General features: G+C 43.6%; 1 protein-coding gene across 6 annotated transcripts in view; it reads right to left on the bottom strand.

The window, feature by feature from the left end:
- The window catches only part of LOC132394227 (uncharacterized), a 210,610-nt gene that overhangs the window by 79,342 nt on the left and 106,178 nt on the right, over positions 1-25,090 (bottom strand). For all 6 annotated transcript variants that reach the window (XM_059970105.1, XM_059970104.1, XM_059970103.1 and 3 more), the window contains one exon: positions 7,132-7,219. In XM_059970105.1, coding sequence (XP_059826088.1) covers positions 7,132-7,219 — 88 coding nt within the window. The remainder of the gene's footprint in view (positions 1-7,131; positions 7,220-25,090) is intronic.

Raw genomic sequence — 25,090 nt, forward strand, 5'->3', positions numbered from 1 at the left:
GGAGGTGATAGGTGAGACCAGGTGAAGGAGAAGGTGAGTGACTGGAGGATGGGGGGATGATGTGAGCAGACGGGAGGTGATAGGTGAGACCAGGTGAAGAAGGTGAGTGAGTGGAGGATGGGGAGATGATGTGAGCAGTTGGGAGGTGATAGGTGAGACCAGGTGAAGGAGAAGGTGAGTGAGTGGAGGTTGGGGAGATAATGTGAGAAGACGGGAGGCGATAGGTGAGACCAGGTGAAGAAGGTGAGTGAGTGGGAGTCAGGGGTGATGATGTGAGCAGACGGGAGGTGATAGCTGAGACCAGGTGAAGGAGAAGGTGAGTGACTGTGAGTTGGGGGGATGATGTGAGCTGACAGGAGGTGATAGGTGAGACCAGGTGAAGGAGAAGGTGAGTGAGTGGGAGTTGGGGGGATGATGTGAGCTGACAGGAGGTGATAGGTGAGACCAGGTAAAAAAGTTGAGTGACTGGGAGTTGGGGGGATGATGTGAGCTTCAGGGATGTGATATGTGAGACCAGGTGAAGAAGGTGAGTGACGGGGATTTGGGGGGACCATATGAGCAGACGGGAGGTGATAGGTGAGACCAGGTGAAGGAGAAGGTGAGTGACTGGAGGATGGGGGTATGATGTGAGCAGACGGGAGGTGATGGGTGAGAACAGGTGAAGAAGGTGAGTGACTGGGAGCTGGGGGGGATGATGTGAGCAGATGGGAGGTGAAAGGAGAGACCAGGTGAAGAGGGTGAGTGAGTGGGATTTGGGGGGATGATGTGAGCAGACGTGAGTTGATAGGTGAGACCAGGTGAAGGAGAAGGTGAGTGACTGAGAGTTGGGGGGGATGATGTGAGCAGACGGGAGTCGGTAGGTGAGACCAGGTGAAGCTGGTGAGTGAGTGGGATTTGGGGGGATGATGTGAGCAGACGTGAGTTGATAGGTGAGACCAGGTGAAGGAGAAGGTGAGTGACTGAGAGTTGGGGGGGATGATGTGAGCAGACGGGAGTTGATAGGTGAGACCAGGTGAAGTAGAAGGTGAGGGAGTGGGAGTCAGGGGGGTGATGTGAGCATCTGGGAGGTGATAGGTGAGACCAGGTGAAGGAGAAGGTGAGTGACTGGGAGTTGTGGGGATGATGTGATCAGACGGGAGGTGATAGGTGAGACCAGGTGAAGATGGTGAGTTTGTTGAGGATGGGGAGATGATGTGAGCAGTTGGGAGATGTTAGGTGAGACCAGGTGAAGGAGAAGGTGAGTGAGTGGAGGATGGGGAGATGATGTGAGGAGACGGGAGGTGATAGTTGAGACCAGGTGAAGAAGGTGAGTGACTGGGATTGGGGGGATGATATGAGCATACGGGAGGTTATAGGTAAGACCAGGTGAAGGAGAAGGTGAGTGACTGGGAGATGGGGGGATGATGTGAGCAGACGGGAGGTGATAGGTGAGACCAGGTGAAGGAGAAGGTGAGTGACTGAGAGTTGGGGGGGATGATGTGAGCAGACGGGAGGTGATAGGTGAGACCAGGTGAAGAAGGTGAGTGAGTGGAGGATGGGGAGATGATGTGAGCAGTTGGGAGGTGATAGGTGAGACCAGGTGAAGGAGAAGGTGAGTGAGTGGAGGTTGGGGAGATAATGTGAGAAGACGGGAGGCGATAGGTGAGACCAGGTGAAGAAGGTGAGTGAGTGGGAGTCAGGGGTGATGATGTGAGCAGACGGGAGGTGATAGCTGAGACCAGGTGAAGGAGAAGGTGAGTGACTGTGAGTTGGGGGGATGATGTGAGCTGACAGGAGGTGATAGGTGAGACCAGGTGAAGGAGAAGGTGAGTGACTGGGAGTTGGGGGGGTGATGTGAGCTTCAGGGATGTGATATGTGAGACCAGGTGAAGAAGGTGAGTGACGGGGATTTGGGGGGACCATATGAGCAGACGGGAGGTGACAGGTGAGACCAGGTGAAGGAGAAGGTGAGTGACTGGAGGATGGGGGGATGATGTGAGCAGACGGGTGTTGATAGGTGAGATCAGGTGAAGGAGAAGGTGAGAGAGTGGAGGATGGAGGGATGAGGTGAGCAGACGAGAGGTGATAGGTGAGACCAGGTGAAGGAGAAGGTGAGTGAGTGGAGGTTGGGGAGATAATGTGAGAAGACGGGAGGCGATAGGTGAGACCAGGTGAAGAAGGTGAGTGACTTGGAGTCAGGGGCGATGATGTGAGCATCTGGGAGGTGATACGTGAGACCAGGTGAAGAAGGTGAGTGAGTGGGAGTCAGGGGTGATGATGTGAGCAGACGGGAGGTGAAAGGAGAGACCAGGTGAAGAGGGTGAGTGAGTGGGATTTGGGGGGATGATGTGAGCAGACGTGAGTTGATAGGTGAGACCAGGTGAAGGAGAAGGTGAGTGACTGAGAGTTGGGGGGGATGATGTGAGCAGACGGGAGTTGATAGGTGAGACCAGGTGAAGGAGAAGGTGAGGGAGTGGGAGTCAGGGGGGTGATGTGAGCAGACGGGAGGTGATAGGTGAGACCAGGTGAAGGAGAAGGTGAGTGACTGGGAATTGGGGGGATGATGTGAGCAGACGGGAGGTGATAGATGAGACCAGGTGAAGAAGGTGAGTGTGTGGAGGATGGGGAGATGATGTGAGCAGTTGGGAGTTGATAGGTGAGACCAGGTGAAGGAGAAGGTGAGTGAGTGGAGGATGGGGAGATGATGTGAGCAGACGGGAGGTGATAGTTGAGACCAGGTGAAGAAGGTGAGTGACTGGGATTGGGGGGATGATATGAGCATACGGGAGGTTATAGGTAAGACCAGGTGAAGGAGAAGGTGAGTGACTGGGAGATGGGGGGATGATGTGAGCAGACGGGAGGTCATAGGTGAGACCAGGTGAAGGAGAAGGTGAGTGACTGAGAGTTGGGGGGGGATGATGTGAGCAGACGGGAGGTGATAGGTGAGACCAGGTGAAGAAGGTGAGTGAGTGGAGGATGGGGAGATGATGTGCGCAGTTGGGAGGTGATAGGTGAGACCAGGTGAAGGAGAAGGTGAGTGAGTGGAGGTTGGGGAGATAATGTGAGAAGACGGGAGGCGATAGGTGAGACCAGGTGAAGAAGGTGAGTGAGTGGGAGTCAGGGGGGATGATGTGAGCTGACAGGAGGTGATAGGTGAGACCAGGTGAAGGAGAAGGTGAGTGAGTGGGAGTTGGGGGGATGATGTGAGTTGACAGGAGGTGATAGGTGAGACCAGGTGAAAAAGTTGAGTGACTGGGAGTTGGGGGGATGATGTGAGCTTCAGGGATGTGATATGTGAGACCAGGTGAAGAAGGTGAGTGACGGGGATTTGGGGGGACCATATGAGCAGACGGGAGGTGATAGGTGAGACCAGGTGAAGGAGAAGGTGAGTGACTGGAGGATGGGGGTGATGATGTGAGCAGATGGGAGGTGAAAGGAGAGACCAGGTGAAGAGGGTGAGTGAGTGGGATTTGGGGGGATGATGTGAGCAGACGTGAGTTGATAGGTGAGACCAGGTGAAGGAGAAGGTGAGTGACTGAGAGTTGGGGGGGATGATGTGAGCAGACGGGAGTTGGTAGGTGAAAGCCAGGTGAAGCTGGTGAGTGAGTGGGATTTGGGGGGATGATGTGAGCAGACGTGAGTTGATAGGTGAGACCAGGTGAAGGAGAAGGTGAGTGACTGAGAGTTGGGGGGGATGATGTGAGCAGACGGGAGTTGATAGGTGAGACCAGGTGAAGGAGAAGGTGAGGGAGTGGGAGTCAGGGGGGTGATGTGAGCATCTGGGAGGTGATAGGTGAGACCAGGTGAAGGAGAAGGTGAGTGACTGGGAGTTGTGGGGATGATGTGATCAGACGGGAGGTGATAGGTGAGACCAGGTGAAGATGGTGAGTGAGTGGGAGTCAGCGGGGATGATGTGAGCATCTGGGAGGTGATAGGTGAGACCAGGTGAAGGAGAAGGTGAGTGACTGGGAATTGGGGGGATGATGTGAGCAGTTGGGAGATGATAGGTGAGACCAGGTGAAGGAGAAGGTGAGTGAGTGGAGGATGGGGAGATGATGTGAGCAGACGGGAGGTGATAGTTGAGACCAGGTGAAGAAGGTGAGTGACTGGGATTGGGGGGATGATATGAGCATACGGGAGGTTATAGGTAAGAGCAGGTGAAGGAGAAGGTGAGTGACTGGGAGATGGGGGGATGATGTGAGCAGACGGGAGGTGATAGGTGAGACCTGGTGAAGAAGGTGAGTGAGTGGAGGATGGGGAGATGATGTGAGCAGCCGGGAGGTGATAGGTGAGCCCAGGTGAAGGAGAAGGTGAGTGGATGGGAGTTGGGGGATGATGTGAGCATCTGGCAGTTGATAGGTGAGACCAGGTGAAGAAGGTGAGTGAGTGGGAGTCAGTGGGGATGATGTGAGCAGACGGGAGGTGAAAGGTGAGACCAGGTGAAGATGGTGAGTGAGTGGGAGTCAGCGGGGATGATTTGAGCATCTGGGAGGTGATAGGTGAGACGAGGTGAAGGAGAAGGTGAGTGACTGGGAGTTGGGGGGATGATGTGAGCAGACGGGAGTTGGTAGGTGAGACCAGGTAAATAAGGTGAGTGAGTGGAGGATGGGGAGTTGATGGGAGCAGTTGGGAGTTGATAGGTGAGACCAGGTGAAGAAGGAGAGTGAGTGGAGGATGGGGAGATGATGTGAGCAGTTGGGAGATGATAGGTGAGACCAGGTGAAGAAGGTGAGTGACTGGGAGTCAGGGGCGATGATGTGAGCATCTGAAAGGTGATAGGTGAGACCAGGTGAAGAAGGTGAGTGACTGGGAGTCAGGGGTGATGATGTGAGCAGACGGGAAGTGATAGGTGAGACCATCTGAAGGAGAAGGTGAGTGACTGGGAGTTGGGGGATGATGTGAGCATCTGGCAGGTGATAGGTGAGACCAGGTGAAGGAGAAGCTGAGTGAGTGGGGGATGAGGAGATGATGTGAGCAGACGGGAGGTGATAGGTGAGACCAGGTGAAGGAGAAGGTGAATGAGTGGGGGATGTGGAGATGATGTGAGCAGACGGGAGGTGATAGGTGAGACCAGGTGAAGGAGAAAATGAGTGCCTGGGAGTTGGTGGGATGATGTGAGCAAACGGGAGGTGATAGGTGAGACCAGGTGAAGATGGTGAATGAGTGGGAGTTGGGGGGATGATGTGAGCAGACGGGAGGTGATAGGTGAGAGCAGGTGAAGAAGATGAGTGACTGGGAATTGGGGGGGATGATATGAGCATACGGGAGGTTATAGGTGAGATCTGGTGAAGAAGGTGAGTGAGTGGAGGATGGGGAGATGATGTGAGCAGACGGGAGGTGATAGGTGAGACATGGTGAAGGAGAAAGTGAGTGACTGGGTGTTGCGGGGATGATGTGAGCATCTGGGAGGTGATTGGTGAGACCAGGTGAAGAAGGTGAGTGAGTGGGAGTCAGGGGGGATGATGTTAGCAGACGGGAGGTGATAGGTGAGACCAGGTGAAGAAGGTGAGTGAGTGGAGGATGGGGAGATGATGTGAGCAGTGGGAGGTGATAGGTGAGACCAGGTGAATGAGAATGTGAGTGAGTGGAGGATGGGGAGATGATGTGAGCAGTCGGGAGGTGATAGGTGAGACCAGGTGAAGGAGAAGGATCAGTCACTGGGAGTTGGGGGGATGATGTGAGCAGATGGGATGTGATAGGTGAGACCAGGTGAAGGAAAAGGTGAGTGAGTGGAGGATGGGGAGTTGATGTGAGCGGACGGGAGGTGATAGGTGAGACCAGGTGAAGAAGGTGAGTGAGTGGGATTTGGGGGGATGATGTGAGCAGATGGGAGGTGATAGGTGAGACCAGGTGAAGGAGAAGGTGAGTCACTGGGAGTTGGGGGGATGATGTGAGCAGATGGGATGTGATAGGTGAGACCAGGTGAAGGAGAAGGTGAGTCACTGGGATTTGGGGAGATGATGTGAGCAGACAGGAGCTGATAGGTGAGACCAGGTGAAGAACGTGAGTGACTGGGAGTTGGGGGGATGATGTGAGCAGATGGGATGGGATAGGTGAGACCAGGTGAAGGAGAAGCAGGATGAGCGGAGGGCAGGGTGGGATGATGGGTGCAGAAGACTGAAGGAGGAGGACTCTGAAAGCAAAGTACAGTGGACTTGAAATGAAGGAAAGGACGTGGAGAAGCAGAAGGAGATGATGGGCAGATCGTAAAGGTGGCGCAAGAGAAGAGAAGGGGTGAAAACATGTGTTTCCACTCAAAATAAATAGTGCTTCTGGGGGTAAATCAGGCAACTTTGAAAGTTTTGTCAATTCAAATAAGTAGATACTATAATTCCTTGGCTAACTTTAGCAACTGGCTATTGTAAATATGGGTTTGCAATGTGGTACACACTGCATTATGGAAACATTAAAAGATTTATTTTGAGATTTGCACAGCATTTCTCAAATATTCTTCGATGAAAGTCCAATCAGAAATTAGAAGGCAATTACGGCTGACCATTTTCTCTCAAATTGGAGAAATCATTTATTTAAATATTTTGTTTTTCACACTTTGAAAATAGCACAAGTATTTTTTGCAGTAAAATGCTGGTATTCACCACATCAGGTTGAAACATTACATGTTACTTCCATATATAATATACTGTACATCTGGACTTTAAATAGCACCTGTTTGTATATACCAAGATCCCAGGTGGATTTAGGTAATCAAATCCTATATTGTCAGTGAAGGGTGGGTAGGCGGCTTAATGGATGACAGTGAAATGTTGTCAAGACACCAAGAGAATTCCTTCCCCCTCTTCCTGGAATCTTTAATAACCAGAGGAAACAGAAGTAAAATTCCTGTTTATGGACTTCATTTGAAAGAGTGCAGTACAAACAATGAAGTATTCTTTAATGTTTGAAGCACAGCCTAAACCACATGAGAGGTCCCATGGTGGTCATGAGCCCATAACTATTAATTTAATAGTCAGGATGTGACTAATCAAGCTAAGACATACTTATGAAACCTTTGAAAAAAACATAGAATAGTAGGACTTTGTAGCTTGCTGATCATCTTGCATCCTCCTTACAACAAATGAAAAGTATGGTATGAGGGAAAATTCATGAGTACAGGTCTCTCACAGTTAATTGCAGTTTATTTATTCTGAATACCTTCAGTATCATGTTGTTCAAGTCAATACCAATGCAGTTTCTAGAACCATTTCCAAAGCAGCATAGCAGTGTTTCTTGGCCAGCATTTCTGCAAAATATAATTACAATTATTAGCATTGAGTTTTAGTATAACTTAATTTCACATTCAGATTTAGATTACCATTAGGAAAGTTTGGGAGTATTCAAGAATAAAAAATAATCTTCTGTTCCAAGTAGTTGTGGGAAGGATCACAGGAAATTGAAAATGGGAATTAGGGTGGATAATCAAATATAATGCAAGTATGAAACCATGGTTGCCTACGTCATGTGACCTGGCACGTAATGGTAACGATGAATGGAAGTACGAGATTCATGCTGATGAATGCAGCACATGAAATGATAGAACATTGCACAGTACCCACAGTTAAACATAGAACAACTATTTTTGCATTGCGAATGACCCAACTCTGAGTGGATCACATATGATAATAATACATTAAAAATCCTGGCGATAATCTGACTGGGAATATCATTGACATATCCAAAATTTGGATAACTAATCTCAATTACCTATATCCACCAGTGATGATGGGTGGTTGGCAAAGCTCTTGATCAGTACCAAATTGTGAAATTTAACTCATTACATTGGTCTTTATAACAATATTTTAATTATTAGTACTTGTAAGAACACTGCACATGCAAATGTACAAGTAGGAGTGGGAGCAGCTCACTTGGACATTCAAACCTGGAGAGAAGGTAAAGATCAGCTTTTTTTGTCACATGTACATTGAAACACACAGTAAAATGCGTGGCTTGAATCAAATCAAATTGGCAAGTGTCGTTATGTTTCCAATGCCCATATCTCACCAACACTAACCGTACACCTTTGGAATGTGGGAGGAAACCAGAGAACGCACGCACAGTCATGGGGAGAGCATATAAACTTCTTACAGGCAGTAGTGGGAATCAAACTCTGATCTTACATGGCTAAGGATTTGGTGTAGGATGGAGAGCATAAGATTCTAGGATCTTTGGGCTCTCTTCCAGGGGAGGTGAGGACAATTTGCATCTGAACTGGAGGGGGACTAGTATCCTAATGGGAAGGGTTGTTAGTACTGCATGGGTGGGTGGGGTTTAAACTAGACTTGCAGGGAGATGGGAACCAAAGTGCCAGAACAGTTAGTGAAGAGGTTGTGGAGGCAGATTTTGGCAAGACTTCAGACAAAGTTAAGAATCAAAAAGGTTGAGCGTGGAGCAACTAGTGTTCTGAGCTGCCTGTATTTCAATGCAAGTAGTATTGTAGGAAAAGCAGATCCTGGCACTTATCCTTGTAAGTGCTACACCTGCCCTTACACTTACTCCATCACCACCATTCAGGGCCCCAGACAGTCCTTCCAGGTGAGGCGACACTTCACCTATGAGTCGGCTGGTGTGATATACTGTGTCCGGTGCTCCCAGTGTGGCCTTTTATATATTGGTGAGACCCAAAGCAGACTGGGAGACCGTTTCGCTGAACACCTACGCTCTGTCCACCAGAGAAAGCAGGATCTCGCAGTGGCCACACATTTTAATTTCATGTCCCATTCCCATTCTGATATGTCCATCCATAGCCTCTACTGTGAAGATGAAGCCACACTCAGGTTGGAGGAACAACACCTTATATACTGGCTGGGTAGCCTCCAACCTGATGGCATGAACATTGATTTCTCTAACTTCCGTTAATGTCCCTCCTCCCCTTCTTACCCCATCCTTTATTTATTTATTCCCCCCCTTTTTTCCTCTCTCTGCTCCTCTCACTATCACTCCTTGCCTGTTCTCCATCTCCCTCTGGTGCTCCCCTCCCACTTTCTTTCTCCCGAGGCCTCCTGTCCCATGATCCTTTCCCTTCTCCAGTTCTGTATCACTTTTGCCAATCAACTTACATTCATCCCACCCTCTCTGGTCTTCTCCTATCATTTCAGATTTCCCCCTCCCCCTTCCACTTTCAAATCTCTTACTATCTTTTCTTTTAGTTAGTCCTGACGAAGGGTCTCCGCCCGAAACGTCAACTGTACTTCTTCCTATAGATGCTGCCTGGCCTGCTACATTCCACCAGCATTTTGTGTGTGTTGCCTGAAGAGGAGGCAGCTGGTTTACAAACAGAGGCAATGTGTAGTGAGGAGAGGCTGTTGATGGGGCAAAATTGCAGTTAACAGGATGAATTGTAACGTAAAAGATGGACAAAATCTAAAAGGGTGAACACAGGACTGAAGATGTTGTATTTGAATGCATGCAGTATACAGTATAAGGTAGATGAACTTGCAGCAGAGTTGCAGATTAGCAGGTATGATGTTGTAGCCATCACTGAATCATGGCTGAAAGATTATAGCTGGGAACTTAGTGTCCAAGGATATGCACTGTATCAAAAGGACAGGCAGGATGGAAGAGGGGGCCGCATTCCTCTGTTGGTAAAAAATGAAATGAAATCATTAGAAAGAGGTGACATGGAGTCAACAGGTGTTGAATCATCGTGGATAGAGCTGAGGAACTTTAAGTGTAAAAAGACCCTGATGGGAGTTGTATACAGATCTCTAAACAGTGGTAAGGATGCTGCCTGCAAATTAAATTGGAGATAGAAAATGAATGCCAAAAGGGCATTGTTGCAATAGTCATGGTGGATTTCAAAATGCAGATCGATTCGGAGAATCAGGTTAGTGCTGGATTCCAAGACGGTGAAGTTCTAGAATGCCTACGAGCTTTTTAGAGCAACTCGTGTCTGAGCCCACTAGAGATCAGTTATTCTGGATTGGGTGTTGTGCAATGAACTAGAATTGATGAGGGAGCTTAAGGTGAAAGAACCCTTAGGGCCACTTGATCATAATATAATTGAATTTGCTCGAGGGGAGTTGGCCAGAATTCATTGGAAAAGAACACTGGCAAGGGATGACGGCCGAGCAGCAATGTCTGGAACTTCAGGAAGCAATTCGGAAGGCACAGGATATATACATTCCAAAGACAAAGAGGTATTCTAAAGGAAAGATGACACAACCCTGGCTAACAAGATGAGTCAAAGCCAACAGAAAAGCCAAAATGAGGGGATATAATAGAGAAAAAATTAGTGGGAAGTTAGAAGATTGGGAAGCTTTTAAAAACCAACAGAAGGCAAATATAAAAATCATTTAGAATGTATAGATGGAATACGAAAGTAAGCTAGTCAATAATATTAAAAAGGTACTAAAAGTTTCTTCAGACACATAAAGTGTAAAAGAGATGTTAGAGTGGATATTGGACCGCTGGAAAATGATGATGGGGAGGTAGTAATGGGGGAACAAGGAAATGGCAGACAAACTGAATAAATATTTTGCATCAGTCTTCACTGTGGAAGACTAACGCAGTATTGTGGAAGTTCCAGATGTCAGTGGTCACGAAGTGTGTGAAGTTACCATAACTAGAGAGAAGGTTCTTGGGAAACTAAAAGATCGGAAAGTAGATAAGTCACCTGGACCAGATGGTGTACACCCCAGGCTTCTGAAACAGGTGGCTGAAGTGATAAAAGAGGCATTAGAAATGATCTTTCAAGAATCACTAGATTCCAGAGCACTGGAAGATTGCAAATATCTCTCCACTCTTCAAGAAGGGAGAAAGGCAGAAGAAAGGAAACAATAGGCCAGTCAGTCTGACCTCAGTGGTTGGGAAGACGTTAGAGTCAATTATTAAGGGTACTTGAAGGGACATGATGAAATAGGCCGTAGTCAGCATGGTTTCCTCAAGGGGAAATCTTATATGACAAATCTGTTAGAATTACTTGAAGAAATAACAAGCAGGATAGACAAAGGAGAATTGGTTGATATTGTGTACTTGGATTTTCAGAAGGCCTTTGACAAGGTGCCACTGGTCATCAAGTTACAAGCCCATGGTATTACAGGATAGATTCTAGCATGGATAAAGCAGTGGCAGATTGACAGGAGGCAAACAGTCAGAATAAGCGGAGCCTTTTCTGATTGGCTGCTGGTGACTAGTGGTGTCCCACAGGGGTCTGTGTTGGGACTGATACTTTTTATGTTATACATTAATGACTTGGATGATAGAATTGATGGCTATGTTGCAAAGTTTGCAGATGATAAGAAAGGTGGAGGAGCAGGTAGTTCTGAGAAAGTAAAGAGTCTACAGAAGTGTATGGTCATGCACTTTGGTGGAAGAAATTAAAGGGATGACTGTTTTCTAAATGGAGAGAAAATACAAAAATCTGAGGTGCAAAGGGACCTTGTGCAGGATTCCCTAAAGGTTAATTTGCAGGTTGAGTCTGTGGTGAGGAAGGCAGATGTGAAGTTAGCATTCATTTCAAGAGGACTAGAATATAAAAGCAAGGATGTAATGCTGAAAACTGATAAAGCGCTGCTGAGACCTTACTTGGAGTATTGTGAGCAGGTTTGGGCCCCTTACCTTAGAAAGGATGTGCTGAAACTGGAGAGGATTCAAAGGGAGGTTCATGAAAATGATTCCAGGGTTGAATAGCTTGTCATATGAAGAGCATCTGATGGCTCTGGGCCTGCATTCACTAGAATTCAGAAGAATGAGGGGTGATCTCATTGAAACCTATCAGATGGTGAAAGGCCTTGATAGTGTGTATGTGGAGAGGATGCTTCCTACAGTGGGAGAGTTTAAGACCAGAGGACACAGCCTCAGAATAAAGGGGTATCCTTTTAGAATGGAGATGAGGACATTCTTTAGCCAGAGAGTGGTGAAAATCTGTGGAATTCGTTGCCAAAGGCAGCTGTGGAGACCAAGTCCACCTGTATATTTAAGGCAGAGGTTGATAGATTCTTGATTGGTCAGGGCATGAAAGGTTACAAGGGAAAGCTGGAGATTTGGATGGAAGGCGGGAGATTGAGGCTGAGGGGAAAATTTATCAGCCATGATGAATTGGCAGAGCAGACTTGATGGGCCAAGTGGCCTAATTCTGCTCCTATATATATAAAAAAATCAATAAGCTGGAATTTGATAATGCCAATTAATAAGTGCTAATTGTAAGCAACAGCAAAACGCCTGCAATTGCTGGGAATCTGAAATAAAAAGAGGAAATGAAATGTTCAGCAGGTAGGATGGGGAAACAGAATTGTTTCATTAAAACAAGCATCTCAGTTGTATCCTGCTATCTGCAGAAAGTGAATGATTAACCAACAATTTACTCCAGTACAGCTGGACAAAGCTCCGAAACTATCCAGTTTAGTCTCCTTAGAAAATTTAATGATAGGTAGTAGGGTTTGATACTGCTTTGTATCACTTACAAGTCAAAGATCAGTCATTCTCAGCTATTTGTATTTCCAATTACCATTTGTTTGTAGTAAACATAAATATTCAACAAACCTCCTCACGACATGCCTATAAGGGAGCATTTGTCAAACCTAGAGGAAATTTTGTTCACAATTCTGGCAATAGCTTCTTTGCAATTAACCAAAAACAACTTTTACAACCCTCACTTCCAAACAATGCTCTAATTACCAGTATTTCCAAGACTGAGCGTGCAATAAAATGAACATTCAGGCTTTGAAATTCTACAGACCACACAAATTACAGCACATTACCCAGAATAGGGGTTGCTGCATTGACAGTCTCTGGAAATAAGTTTCACACTCTTGGATTTGAACCATCAAACACACATCTACTAGAGAAGGGAAAAAAAATACAGGAGAAAGCTGAAGCAGCCATCAAGAACAAGAGAGGTTTTGTTGTGGTACGGAAACACCCACATAACAAAGGTGAAAATGTTATTTTTGTTCATGAATTCATGGCATTTGCACACAATGTTAAATAAAACATCTCTTATTTGGCACAACTTACACTTTTCAAGTGTATAGTGGATCACAACAAATGACAACACAACACTGGAAGGAGAAGCCTCAACGTCCTCCCCCAGGCCATCATCTCCCACACTGAGGCTCCAGTTACTCTTTTGGCTAAGATGGGCAGACGACATCATTTGTAAGCCTAACTCCAGGCTCCCAATAGGCCATCTATTCCGAGAGCAGTTGTTTGGAACAGATTATTGCATAGACAGTGAAACTGATTCAGGTTATGCACAGAGATTAAAAAAAGAGCAATTTCCCCACCTATTCTTGGAAACTAGACCCACACCTACACAAAATGGACACCTCTTTCTTTGGACGAGTCCGTAGCTTCTTCATGAGCCTGCATAACAGCAATTAGTTTATACATTGCCATCAAAGGTCAATCACCACCAATGCATGAGAGTTCTGAAGGAAATTGAAATTGCAGCAGAGTTGTGCCAAGTAAGGACCTCACTGACATACAGAATTGAGGGCCAAGCTAATAGGAATTGGGGGTGTGAGAGGGGTGGGAAGCAGGTGAGAAAAGCCATAGGGACAGAAATATAACTGAATTGTACCACCAAAAGATCTTTTCCTGAAATATTTAAAATCTTTCAGTCTTCTTCCAATTATTAATTCATTTCTCTGAATGGCTTATTCAGTGGTTGATGATCTATTGATCTCTTACATGTATCGTAAAATTCCAAGACTCATTAGTATGCTGCAAGGACAAAAAGTTCTACGTGACTGAACTACAGTGACTCCTGTTTCACACTAATGCAGAAGATTCTTAACTGTTCTCGTAAGTGTGCTATCAAGCCAGTCATCTGTGTCAACCACCACAAGGAGTTTACAACATCTGAAGAATGGCTTTACCATCATTCACTTAGGGTAACAAGGAATGGGCAAGAAATGCCAGTTTTACCTCAACACCATTATATAGCTCAGACTTTAACCAAAACTCTATCTGCCCATCCACCAGACATCAATGATCTCCTGCTACAAGTGGAAGGAGTGGCGCTTCTCCATATTGATCCTGGCCAATGTTCATCCTTCAACCGACACAATGAATGTGGATTAATTGGTCAGCATTTGCCATTTGTAGGACCTTATTATACATACATTGGCTCTCAACCTTTTCTATGTTATACAAGTGACTACAAACTCAGGATCAATAAAAAGTCCTCTTTCATTCATCAAGATCAATTATGGATCTTTGATGGATCAAGATTAGCTTTGTCCTAAATCATCAGATTCACCCTTTTCAGTACTTGAATAAGCTCTCCATATAGTAGTACAATGTCTTAAGACCCGGTACAGTCCCCTATCAATATTAAAAAGTCTGTAAATCAAATGACTTCCATATTACCCAAACTATTCTATCATCATTAAAATGCTTTTGAAGTGGAGCCACCCTTATCAAGTGTACAACAGTTAAATAGGGAAGAATGATCAGTGTGTGGTTGGGAAATGGGTGAAGACTGTTGATTGAAAACAGAAAAGCAGATAAATATTTAATTCATCAATTGAGAGTTAAATATTGACTAGGTGATGCACCATCAATAACTCTCTGAGACGTGAGGCCAGATATCAGCTTTTATTGACTGGAAGAAAGAACAAACAGCAATTGACCACCATGCTACATCCTGGAGACTGAGAGGCAGGGCTCAGGCCCCAATCACCTTTATATAGGGGTCTGGGGGAGGAGCCACAGGAGCAGTCAGCAGGGGGCGTGTCCAGACAGGTATATGTAGTTCACCACACTAGGACACTAGGAAAACAGCACCTCTGCTCTTCAACAGGTCAGAAATACTGAATGCTCTGCTTCATTGCTGTCCAAAGTAACAGAGTTCAAATGCATAAGAATATAGGATCCCATAGAGAGTAGCAGACTCACCCCAATACAGGCACAACTAGCACTGGGCAGGAGGTACAGAAGCCTGAAGTCACACACCATCGGGTTCAAGAACGGCTAATTTCCTTCAAACATTTGGTTCTCCATTTCAGCAAAATTATGACCACTTTAATAACTTTGCTTTGTTTTTGTTTAATTCTAGTTGTATCCTTCCTTGTTAAAATTGTGTATAATTAGTTTTTTCTTGTGAGTGCTGCTTATATGATACAGTACTGTGTAAAAGTCTTCCAGGCACCCTGGAGTTTTAATATGGCTTTAGATGGTATGGCCTTTCCAGAGCTCTGATTAGAGCATCAAGGTTGGCTGGGATTTCCTGGAGAGATAGAAGCAAATGAGACAGCCAACGTCTGCAGAAGAACTGAAGCAGGTTCTCCAAGATGCAGTTTTAAAGGCAAAGGGTGGTCACACCGAATATTGAGTTGATCTACTGTTTACTGCTCTTTATAGTATTATTTTGATATTTAGCAACTTTTCATTTCATTATTTTTGAAAGCATCTTCACTTTATAGAATTTGCTTTTACAAGTGCCGTACATGGGATGCTGCTGCAAGTATTTTTTTTCATTGCACATACACAATAAACTTAACTTTGATCTTGAAATAACATTTCTTATCCTGCAACTTCCATACTTCTCCAACAGAGTTAAATCATTATTTGCTGCAAGATGCTGGATCCTGTGTTACACTGGAGTAAGTACTCCAACTCTCAGTACATCCAGGCCTCTCCTCCATATCTTTTTCCTCCTATCAAAACCAGGAAGGAACCTAAAAAACTTCCATCCTCATCACAGTCTCCACAATAGCAATCTGCTGTTAAGCCACCAATATTCAAGCAATAGAATATGGTTTCATTTCATTGCAGAATTCCTAGCTAAATCTATGCCATTGAATCAGAAAGGATTTCTCCTCATGAATTAACTAATGATGGAAGCTTTATCAGCATAGCACACTGCTCTATCCTCCCAGGAAGCTATGACTCACATCTGAGTCATACTAAGTCAAGCTGCAACCTTCAACAACTTCCTGTGCAAAGCATCTGTTTGACCTAACCAAAAGATTAGAGAAGCTTTACTGTAGATCAGGGATGAGCAGAATTAATTGATGTTATGCACTTACAGAGTAGAATGCCTCTTGAGCCTGATTATTCACCAATACAATGATCAAATACAATCTTTCATCTTTGAGGATAAAAGGTAGCTTTCCTCAAATCTGGCACATAAAATTATGTTGTAAATTAATAAGCATTATTTTCTTTAAAAAATGATAACTTATCTTGCAAGACCAAAAATGGTTTTGAAGCCATTACTAACTCAAATAAAAGAATGGTACAAATCGCTTCTTTTGAATAAAAACATTAGGAATACAAGTCAAGGAGAATCTGTTAAGAGAGAGAAAAAGTGTTAACATTTCATGTTAACCACCTAACCTGTAAGTAGATAACTTGTCACAAGTTTCAATTACTCAATGGCAGAAAAGTATAAAGGGGGAGATCTGCAATAGCTTCACAGGTTGGAGATGAATAACACAACTACTAATGTGCAAACCAGATGGCAAGAATGGAGAAAAATTTTTAAAATACTAAATGGGAGCAGAAGAAATATAAACAACATCACCAGAAAGACCTCTGGGTGTAGACATACAATTCCTAGAAACTGGGACACACGTAGACAGGGTAGCGAAGCTGGCATTTGACATATTAGTCAGAACATTGAGCATTGGAGTTGGGATATCACATTACAGCTACACAAGACGTTGGTAAGGCCATATTTCAAGTACTGCATACAGTTTTGATTGTTCTGCTGTAAGGAACATGTAATTAAAGTGTAAAGGATACAAAACCAGCACTAGAGGGCTTGAGTTAAAAGCAGAGGCTGGATAGGCTGGGACTTTTATCCTGGGAGTGTAAGAAAATGAGGGGTGAACTTAAAAGGTTTATAAAATCATAAACGGCACAAATAAGATGAATAGCCAAAGTCTTTTCCTCAGGGTAAGGAACTCCAGAACTAGAGAAGTTAAATTGAGACGGAAAGGACTTGAGGGCAATTTTTTCAGAAGATGGTGAGTACATGTAAACAGCAAGCAAGCAGTAAAATGAAAAGTGAATCCAATTAGAGAGAGAACAAGGGAATACCTATGTATAGAGAAGGTAGGCACTGCGGGAATAATTGAATATTTTATATTAGCTATTATCACTGAAGAGGAAGATGTCAGTATCTCAGTTAAACAGGTAGCAGGAGAGATAATGGATGAAAAGGGAACAATGAGTCTGTCTATGGTTAAAATAATCAAATCTCCTGGTTGAAAAGGGTTGTATCCTACTTTGCTCAGAGAAATCAGGATGGAGATTGCAACAGTTCTTGGTAAAAACTTGTCTGGATACAGGGAGAAATCAAAGGACCAGAGAATGGCAAATGTGACATCATCGTGGTTTTCCTTAGAGCAGCAAGATAGCGTAGTGGTTAGAGCAACACTATTACAGCTCGGGGCTTTGGAGTTCAATTCCTGTAAGGAGTTTGTACATGATCCCTATGACTCCGGGTGCTCTGGTTTCCTGGGACATTCCAAATATATACTGGGTAGGAGGTTAATTGGTCATTGTAAATTGCTCTGTGATTAGGCTAGGGTTAAATAAAGTGGGTTGCTGGACCCATTTCCGTTGCATCTCCAAATAAAATATAAATAAATGTATGCAAGGACATCCCTGTCAATTACAAGTTTGTCAAGGCAACTACTATGTGGAGTTCAGAGACAAAACTAACTTTGGGTATTTGGAGAAGTCTGAGTTAACAAAAGAGAGCCTGCACAGATTTATGAAAAGCAAATCCTATTCAATTAATTTGATTAAACTCCGATGAAATAACAGAGAATACAGTTGAGGGTGAACATCAGCAAGGTGTAATAAATTACAAGAGGCAAAAATGAGATAAACAGTGACAAACGCCCCTACCCCTCACTTTGTCATACTCAGAGTATGAGGTAGGGGGGGTTAAAAGTTTTTTCCTTATAACCAGAGAATGATTAAAATCTGGAACACATTGCATTGAGGTCGCACTCAATATTTGAAAAGCATCTAGATGAGCACTTGATTCCTCATGGTATAGAAGGTCAACAAAATACAAATTTCAAAACTTGTAGTTGACTAACATTGGAGACATGGTAAGCTATGACGGGATACCAATTAACTGGAAGAGTGTATACACTGGTAGACTAAATAAGCACAGGTCAGGTGAAACGTAACAAACAAGTGTGAAACAATGCACTTTGGCTAGAGGAATGAGAAGAGACAATACAAGCTAAAACTCTGTTTTGCAAGGGTACAGGAAGTGAATGATCGGGTATATATGCATATATTTTTGCAGGTGATGAAGTATGTTACTACCATCAAGTAAAATAGATTTCGAAAGAGGAAGCATTGAGTATAAGACCTGGGAAGTTATTTTGAATCGTCATACAAGTAGAGCATTGTTCCCAATGATAATAACCATGCTTTAGGAAAAAATGCGAAGTTTCAAGTGGATGCAAAGAGAAAAAAAAAATTCTGGTACAGTTGCGGAGATTAAGATTCTAGTTACAGGGTTAGACTGGGAATGAAGGAGGTTGACAGGAGATTGACAGTATAGTGATAGAGGAAACAGGGGGGAAGTGTGCTCATTACCTGTATGTTCAATGTGCACACATTTAAAGTGAAGGGTAAATGACAAAGAAATATAAAAATAATGAGCAGATGATGATCTGAAGCTCAATGTCTGTCTAATGTAAAATAATCCATCACGTTTTCAGAAAAAAAACAGATACATCAAGGAAAAGAACAGAGTAGAGTGCTCCACAGAGATGAATTGAATGGAGATCTGCTTGTGTGACATCACAATTCTGCACTTGTTTCCCCTTGGCACTGAAGACTAATTAACCAACCATTCACACAAAACTGACCATGCACACAGTTTCAAAAATACTCTGTACAGTTGTAGTTTAAGGATCTTCTGAGTCTGAAATTATGAGATCTAGTTTTCAATTCTCAGACCATCGAAACATAGAAAACCTGCAGCATAATACAGGCCCTTCAGCCCACAAAGCTATGCCGAACATGTCCTTACCTTAGAAATTACCAAGGGTTACCCATAGCTCTTTATTTTACCCCTGACATCCTCTCTGTACCTACTTCCAAGCACTTTAAACTTGTGTCCTCTTGTGCTAGCCATTTCAGCCCTAAGAAAAACACTCTGAATATCCACACGATCAATGTCTCTCATCATCTTATTCACCTCTATCAGGTCACCTCTCATCCTCCGTCGCTCCAAGGAGAAAAGGCCGAGTTCACTCAACCTATTCTCATAAGGCATCCTCCCCAATCCAGTCAACATCCTTGTAAATCTCCTCTGCACCCTTTCTATGATTTCCATATCCTTCCTATAGTGAGGCGACCAGAACTGAGCACAGTACTCCAAGTAGGGTCTGACCAGGGTCCTATATGGCTGCAACATTCCTCTCAGCTCCTAAACCCAATCCCACGATCGATGAAGGCCAATTCACCATGTGTCTTCTTAAACCACAAAGTCAACCTATGTAGCAGCTTTGAGTGTCCTATGGACTCGGATCCTAAGATCCCTCTGATCAAGAATCTTACCATTAATACTATATTCTGTTATCTTACTTGAGTTACCAAAATGCACAACTTCACACTTATCTGGATTGAACTCCATGGTGTTTTGCCTCCCAGGTGCTACGGTTGAGGATGTCTCAGAGACATTGCAGACTCTCTAGAGGTAGGGTGAGCAGCCAAAGGTTGTGGTGCAAATTGGCACCAGTGACATAGATAGAAAGGGGGCAGAGATTCTGCATAGTGAGGCTGAAGATCAGGACTTCGAAGATAGTAATTTCTGGATTACCCCCAGTGCCTCGAGCTAGTCAGGGCAAGAGTAGGATGATAGTACAGATGGAGTGGTGCGGGGGAAGTGTTTCAGATTTCTGGATCACAGGGAGCTCTCCTGGGGAAAGTATGACCTGAAAAGAAAGGAGAGGCTACAAGAAGGGTCAGAGCCATCTCTATTTCCTGAGGAGACTGAGGTCCTTTAACATCTGCCGGACGATGCTGAGGATGTTCTATGAAGCTGTGGTGGCCACTGCTACATTGTTTGCTGTTGTGTGCTGGGGCAGCAGGCTGAGGGTAGCAGACACCAACAGAATCAACAAACTCATTCGTAAGGCCAGTGATGTTGTGGGGGTGGAAATGGACTCACTGTTGGCGGTGTATGAAAAGAGGATGCTGTCCAAGTTGCATGCCATCTTGGACAATGTTTCCCATCCACTCCATAACGTACTGGTTAGGCACAGGAGTACATTCAGCCAGAGACTCATTCCACCGAGATGTAACACTGAGCGTTATAAGAAATCATTCCTGCCTGTAGCCATCAAACTTTACAACTCCTCCCTTGGAGTGTCAGACACCCTGAGCCAATAGGCTGATCCTGGACTTATTTCCACGTGGCATGATTAATGTATTATTTAATTATTTATGGTTTTATATTGCTATATTTCTTCACTATTCTTGGTTGGTGCATCTGTAACGAAACCCAATTTCCCTCGGGATCAATAAAGTATGTCTGTCTGTCTGTAAACCCGAGGGGGGACCAATATCCTTGCAGGCAGGTTTGGTGACGGTTTAAACTAATTTGGCAGGGGGATGGGAACTCAAATGGGCTGAGGATGGGGCAATTGGTACACAAGTCGATGCATTGTATAGTGAACTACGAGGAAGATGATGAGATATAATTGCAGTCGGGGACAATTTGAAGTGTAATATGGGGCAAAACCAAAAAAGGGTGATGATTGCAGGACTGAAGGTGTATTATTTGCATGCACACAGAACTCAAATAAGGTAAATGATCATGTAGTGCAGGTAAAAATTGGCAAGAATGACATTGTGTATATCATTGTGTCGTGGCTGAAAGAAGATCATAGTTTAGAGCTTAACGTCCAAGGATATACATTGTGTCCAAAGAACAGGCAGGTAAGTGGGGAGAGGGGATGGCTCTGATGGTTTAAAAAGGAAAATCAAATCCATAAAAAGAGATGACATAGGATCAGAAGATGCAGATTCCATGTGTGTAGACTTAAGAAACTGTAAGGATAAAAAGATCCTGATGAGAGCTATATACATAACCCAAATGGTAACCAGGATGTGGGATATAAATTACAACAGCAGATAGAAAAGGCATGTAAAAAGGGCAATGTTATGTCAGTCATAGGGGATTTCGATATGCAGGTAAATTGGGAAAATCAAGTTGGTATTTGATCCCAAGAGGGGGAATTTGTAGAATTCTTATAAAATGTTTTTTTTTAGAGCAGCTTGTGGTTGAGCCCACAAGGGGAAAGGCTATTCTGGATTGGATGTTGTGCAATGAACCAGAATTGATTAGGGAGCTTAAGGCAAAGGAACCCTGAGGAGAGGTGATCATAAAGTAATAGAATTCACCTTGCAGTCTAAGAGGGAGAAGATAAAGCCAGGTATATCAGTACTAAAGTAGAGAAAGGGAGTAAGAGGCTGATTGAGAGGAGAGGAGCTGATTGGAAGAGTGACAGCAGAATAGCAATAGCTGGAGTTTCTGGGGGCAACTTGGAAGGTGATGATATATACATCCCAAAGATGAAGGATGAGTCAACCGTGGCTGACAAGGGAAGTCAAAGACAGAAAAGCAAAAGGGAGGACATATACATAATAGCAGCAAAAAAAAAGGGAAATTAGAGGTTTGTGAGGATTTTCAAAACCAACAGAAGGCAACTAAAAAAAAATCCATAAGGATGGAAAAGTTAAATATGAGGGTAAGCTAGCTAATAATACAAAAGAGCATACCATAAGTTTTATTCAAATATATAAAGAGTAAATGAGAGATGGGAGTGGATATTGGATCACTGGAAAATAGAGGTAGTAATGGGGGATAAAGAAATTACAGTTGAACTTAAGTATTCTGCATCAGTCTTCACTGTGGAAGACACTAGAAGCATGCCAGAAATTCAAGAGTGTCAGGAGCAGAACTAAGAGTAGTTGCTATTACTAAGGAGAAGATGCTTGCAAAGCCGAAGGGTCTGATCGTTGATAAAGTCACCTGGGCCAGATGGACTACACCCATTGAAAGAGATGGCTGATGAGATTGTGGAGGCATTAGTAATGACCTCAGCAAAATCCATGATTTCTACATTCCACCTCTCAATCAAGTACAGTAACAACAATGTTCTAACATTACTTTCTCTGGAGGGAAATGAACCGATACCAACACACCTTGGAATTATTCTTCACAAATCGTATATTTTGCAGCCTCGACCTACTTTGAACAAAATATGGATTAACATTATAGACGAAGCTGTCAGCAGCAAGAGTTGCTAATGCAAGTGCACCTTAGACTTGCGTGATTTTCCAGTACTGCCCTCTGGGTGGGAAGCCTCCATTCAAAATTCATTGATACATACAGGTTTCAGGATTACCTGCACAAGATTATTAATACAGTATAGGTATATTGGAATTTTAAAGTCAATTCAAAGCAATGGCTGACCGTTTAGTTGAGTATCACCCCTTCTCAAGATATTGTGCTATGCAGAGAGATTGTACTGAATTGGGATTGGGACACTGGGATTTCTCTGTCACATTCCCCCATCTCACTATATAATTTCAAGGTACATCTTCATTGATCTCAACAGTGATAACAAACAGAGTAAGTCTTTGACCAAAATCATGATCTAATCTTGGAACAAACTGAAGATCTAAGAAAAAGGATCTTTATGGATTTTACCAGCCTTACATGGACATGGGTGGCTCTAAGCAGAATCTGAATGGAACTTGGATGATGGGACTCACCTAATGCACGAGTAGAAGATTAAATTCTTCTTCTACAACAACCCATTCAAACACGTCTTATCACCATATTCTGCCCTCAACAGAAGTTCAAGCATTTCTTTATTTATTTATTGAGATACAATACGGAATAGGCACTTCTGGCCCTTTGAGCTGAGCCACCCAGAAATCCCCTGATTTAACCCTAGCCTAATCACAGGACAATTTACACAGACCCACTAACCCACCGACTTTGGACTGTGGGAGGAAACCGGAGCACACAGAAGGAACCCATGCAGTTACAGGGAGAACGTACTAACCCTTTACAGGGAGCAGCGGGAATTGAAACCCGGGTCGCCTGCACTGTAATCACTACGCTACCATGTCAATAAACACACTCTCAGAATAAATTTACAGACCTTAAATGTTGCCCTGGGGGTCCTATGTAAGAGGAAGAATAATCTGATAATAGAATAAGAGATTTCATTCTATACTACTGATTTTATCAGATGCAATGGGAATCATTATAAACCCATGTTGTCAAACACAAGAAAGCCTTTTTCCAACAATGATACGGTATAATAAATGGGACAGAGTCACTGTACCACCGAGATAATATGCTCATCACACTGACCCCTCTGTACAATGAATATTTTCATCAAAAAGAGGAGAATTTACCAAATGAGCATATTTTAAATTGCAGAACGTGGAGGGGTGGTGAGAATCACTTCACTTCTAAATTAACCTAGTTCTGATGAAACATCAACATTCTGAAACATTAAATGTTTTCTCACAGATGTCGAGTATCTCCTGCATTTTCTGTTCACATTCCTTGAAAATAATTACGTTTGAATTAGGGTTTTCTCCTGCTCTTCCCCACCCCACCCCGATTCTCACAACACACCAACAGTTAACTTATAACTGATAGCTTTTTTTTTGCTTCAGAACGTTTGTATATAAATCTTGAAAGGAGATTTGGGTTTTTGACCATTTCAAAAAAAAAAATATGACTCACACAAAATTTTAGAAACATTTCTCAGGATGCTTGATTTGCTCATTTCACTGAGACCCAAGGCGGCAGTGGTGGGGTTCCTTCTCAACTAACATGTGGCAGCTTTAGAAGTAACTGTTTTGCTATGTCTGTTCAGAGTCAAAGTGTGCAACTGGAGAGAGGTAGGCTAGATGAGACAAGGACATCAGGGTACTATCTTGAGCAACAAAAGAATTCTGAATTTTTAAAACAATACTACAGCTTCAAGAGTGAATTTTAAGGAAAATTTATTTTTTTGTATTATATACTGGCATTTGATTCCTATTTTCTGTCTAGTCATCGGGATGGAAAGTTCAGTGACATAAATACTACATTATTGTACCTGGTAATGTCAATAATTTGCTCCCAAACCAATTAACCCATCCACTCCATTCCCAACACGCACACCAGCCCTTCACCATACAGCTACTCAATATATCAGTCATTGCTTATTTGAGATATTTTTACTGGAGAAGGAAGACATAAATCCAAGTGCCACTCTAGTCCACTGGGTTCAAAATCCCAGCTGAAAGTTACTGCTGTACTGTTGATAACACTGCACGATTGACATATTGCGATCTGGATTATAGTGCCAAATCAAGCCTTCTCAACTAACGTCATAGACTGGCATTTTTCAAAGAATTCAATGAAATTGAACCTGATGCCAATCCTACCACCAATTTGCATTTTTCTATTTCTTCTAGATAGATAGGGTTGTAAAGAGAGTTTTCGGTACATTGGCCTTTATAATGAATATAAGAGTTGGAATGTTATGGTGAGGTTGTACAAGGCATTGGGAGGCCAAATTTAGAGTATTGTGTGCAGTTTTGGTCACTAAATTATAGGAAGGATATTAATAAGATTGAAAAAGTGCAGAGAAGGTTTACAAGGATGTTGCCGGGACTTGAGAAACTGAGTTACAGAGAAAGATTGAATAGGTTAGGACTTTATTCCCTGGAGCGTAGAAGAATGAGGGGAGATTTGATAGAGGTATATAAAATAATGATGGGTATAGATAGAGAGAATGCAAGCAGGCTTTGTCCACTGAGGCTAGGGGAGAGAAAAAAAGAGGACATGGGTTAAGGGTGAAGGGGGAAAAGTTTAAAGGGAACATGGGGGGGGGGGCTTCACAGAGAGTGGTGAGATGTGGATGAGCTGCCAGATGAAGTGGTAAATGCGGGCTCACTTTTAACATTTAAGGAAATCTTGGACAGGTACATGGATGAGAGGTGTATGGAGGGATATGGCCCAGGTGCAGGTCAGTGGGACTAGGCAAAAAAATGGTTCGGCACAAACAAGCCAAAAGGCCTGTTTCTGTGCTGTAATGTTCTATGGTTCTATGATTCTAAAGCTGGAATATGTAGATTACAATATTCCAATTTAGCATGAAAATTCAAACTTCCT

The sequence above is a fragment of the Hypanus sabinus genome, chromosome 5, assembly GCF_030144855.1.
Source record: "Hypanus sabinus isolate sHypSab1 chromosome 5, sHypSab1.hap1, whole genome shotgun sequence".
Classification (NCBI taxonomy): domain Eukaryota; kingdom Metazoa; phylum Chordata; class Chondrichthyes; order Myliobatiformes; family Dasyatidae; genus Hypanus; species Hypanus sabinus.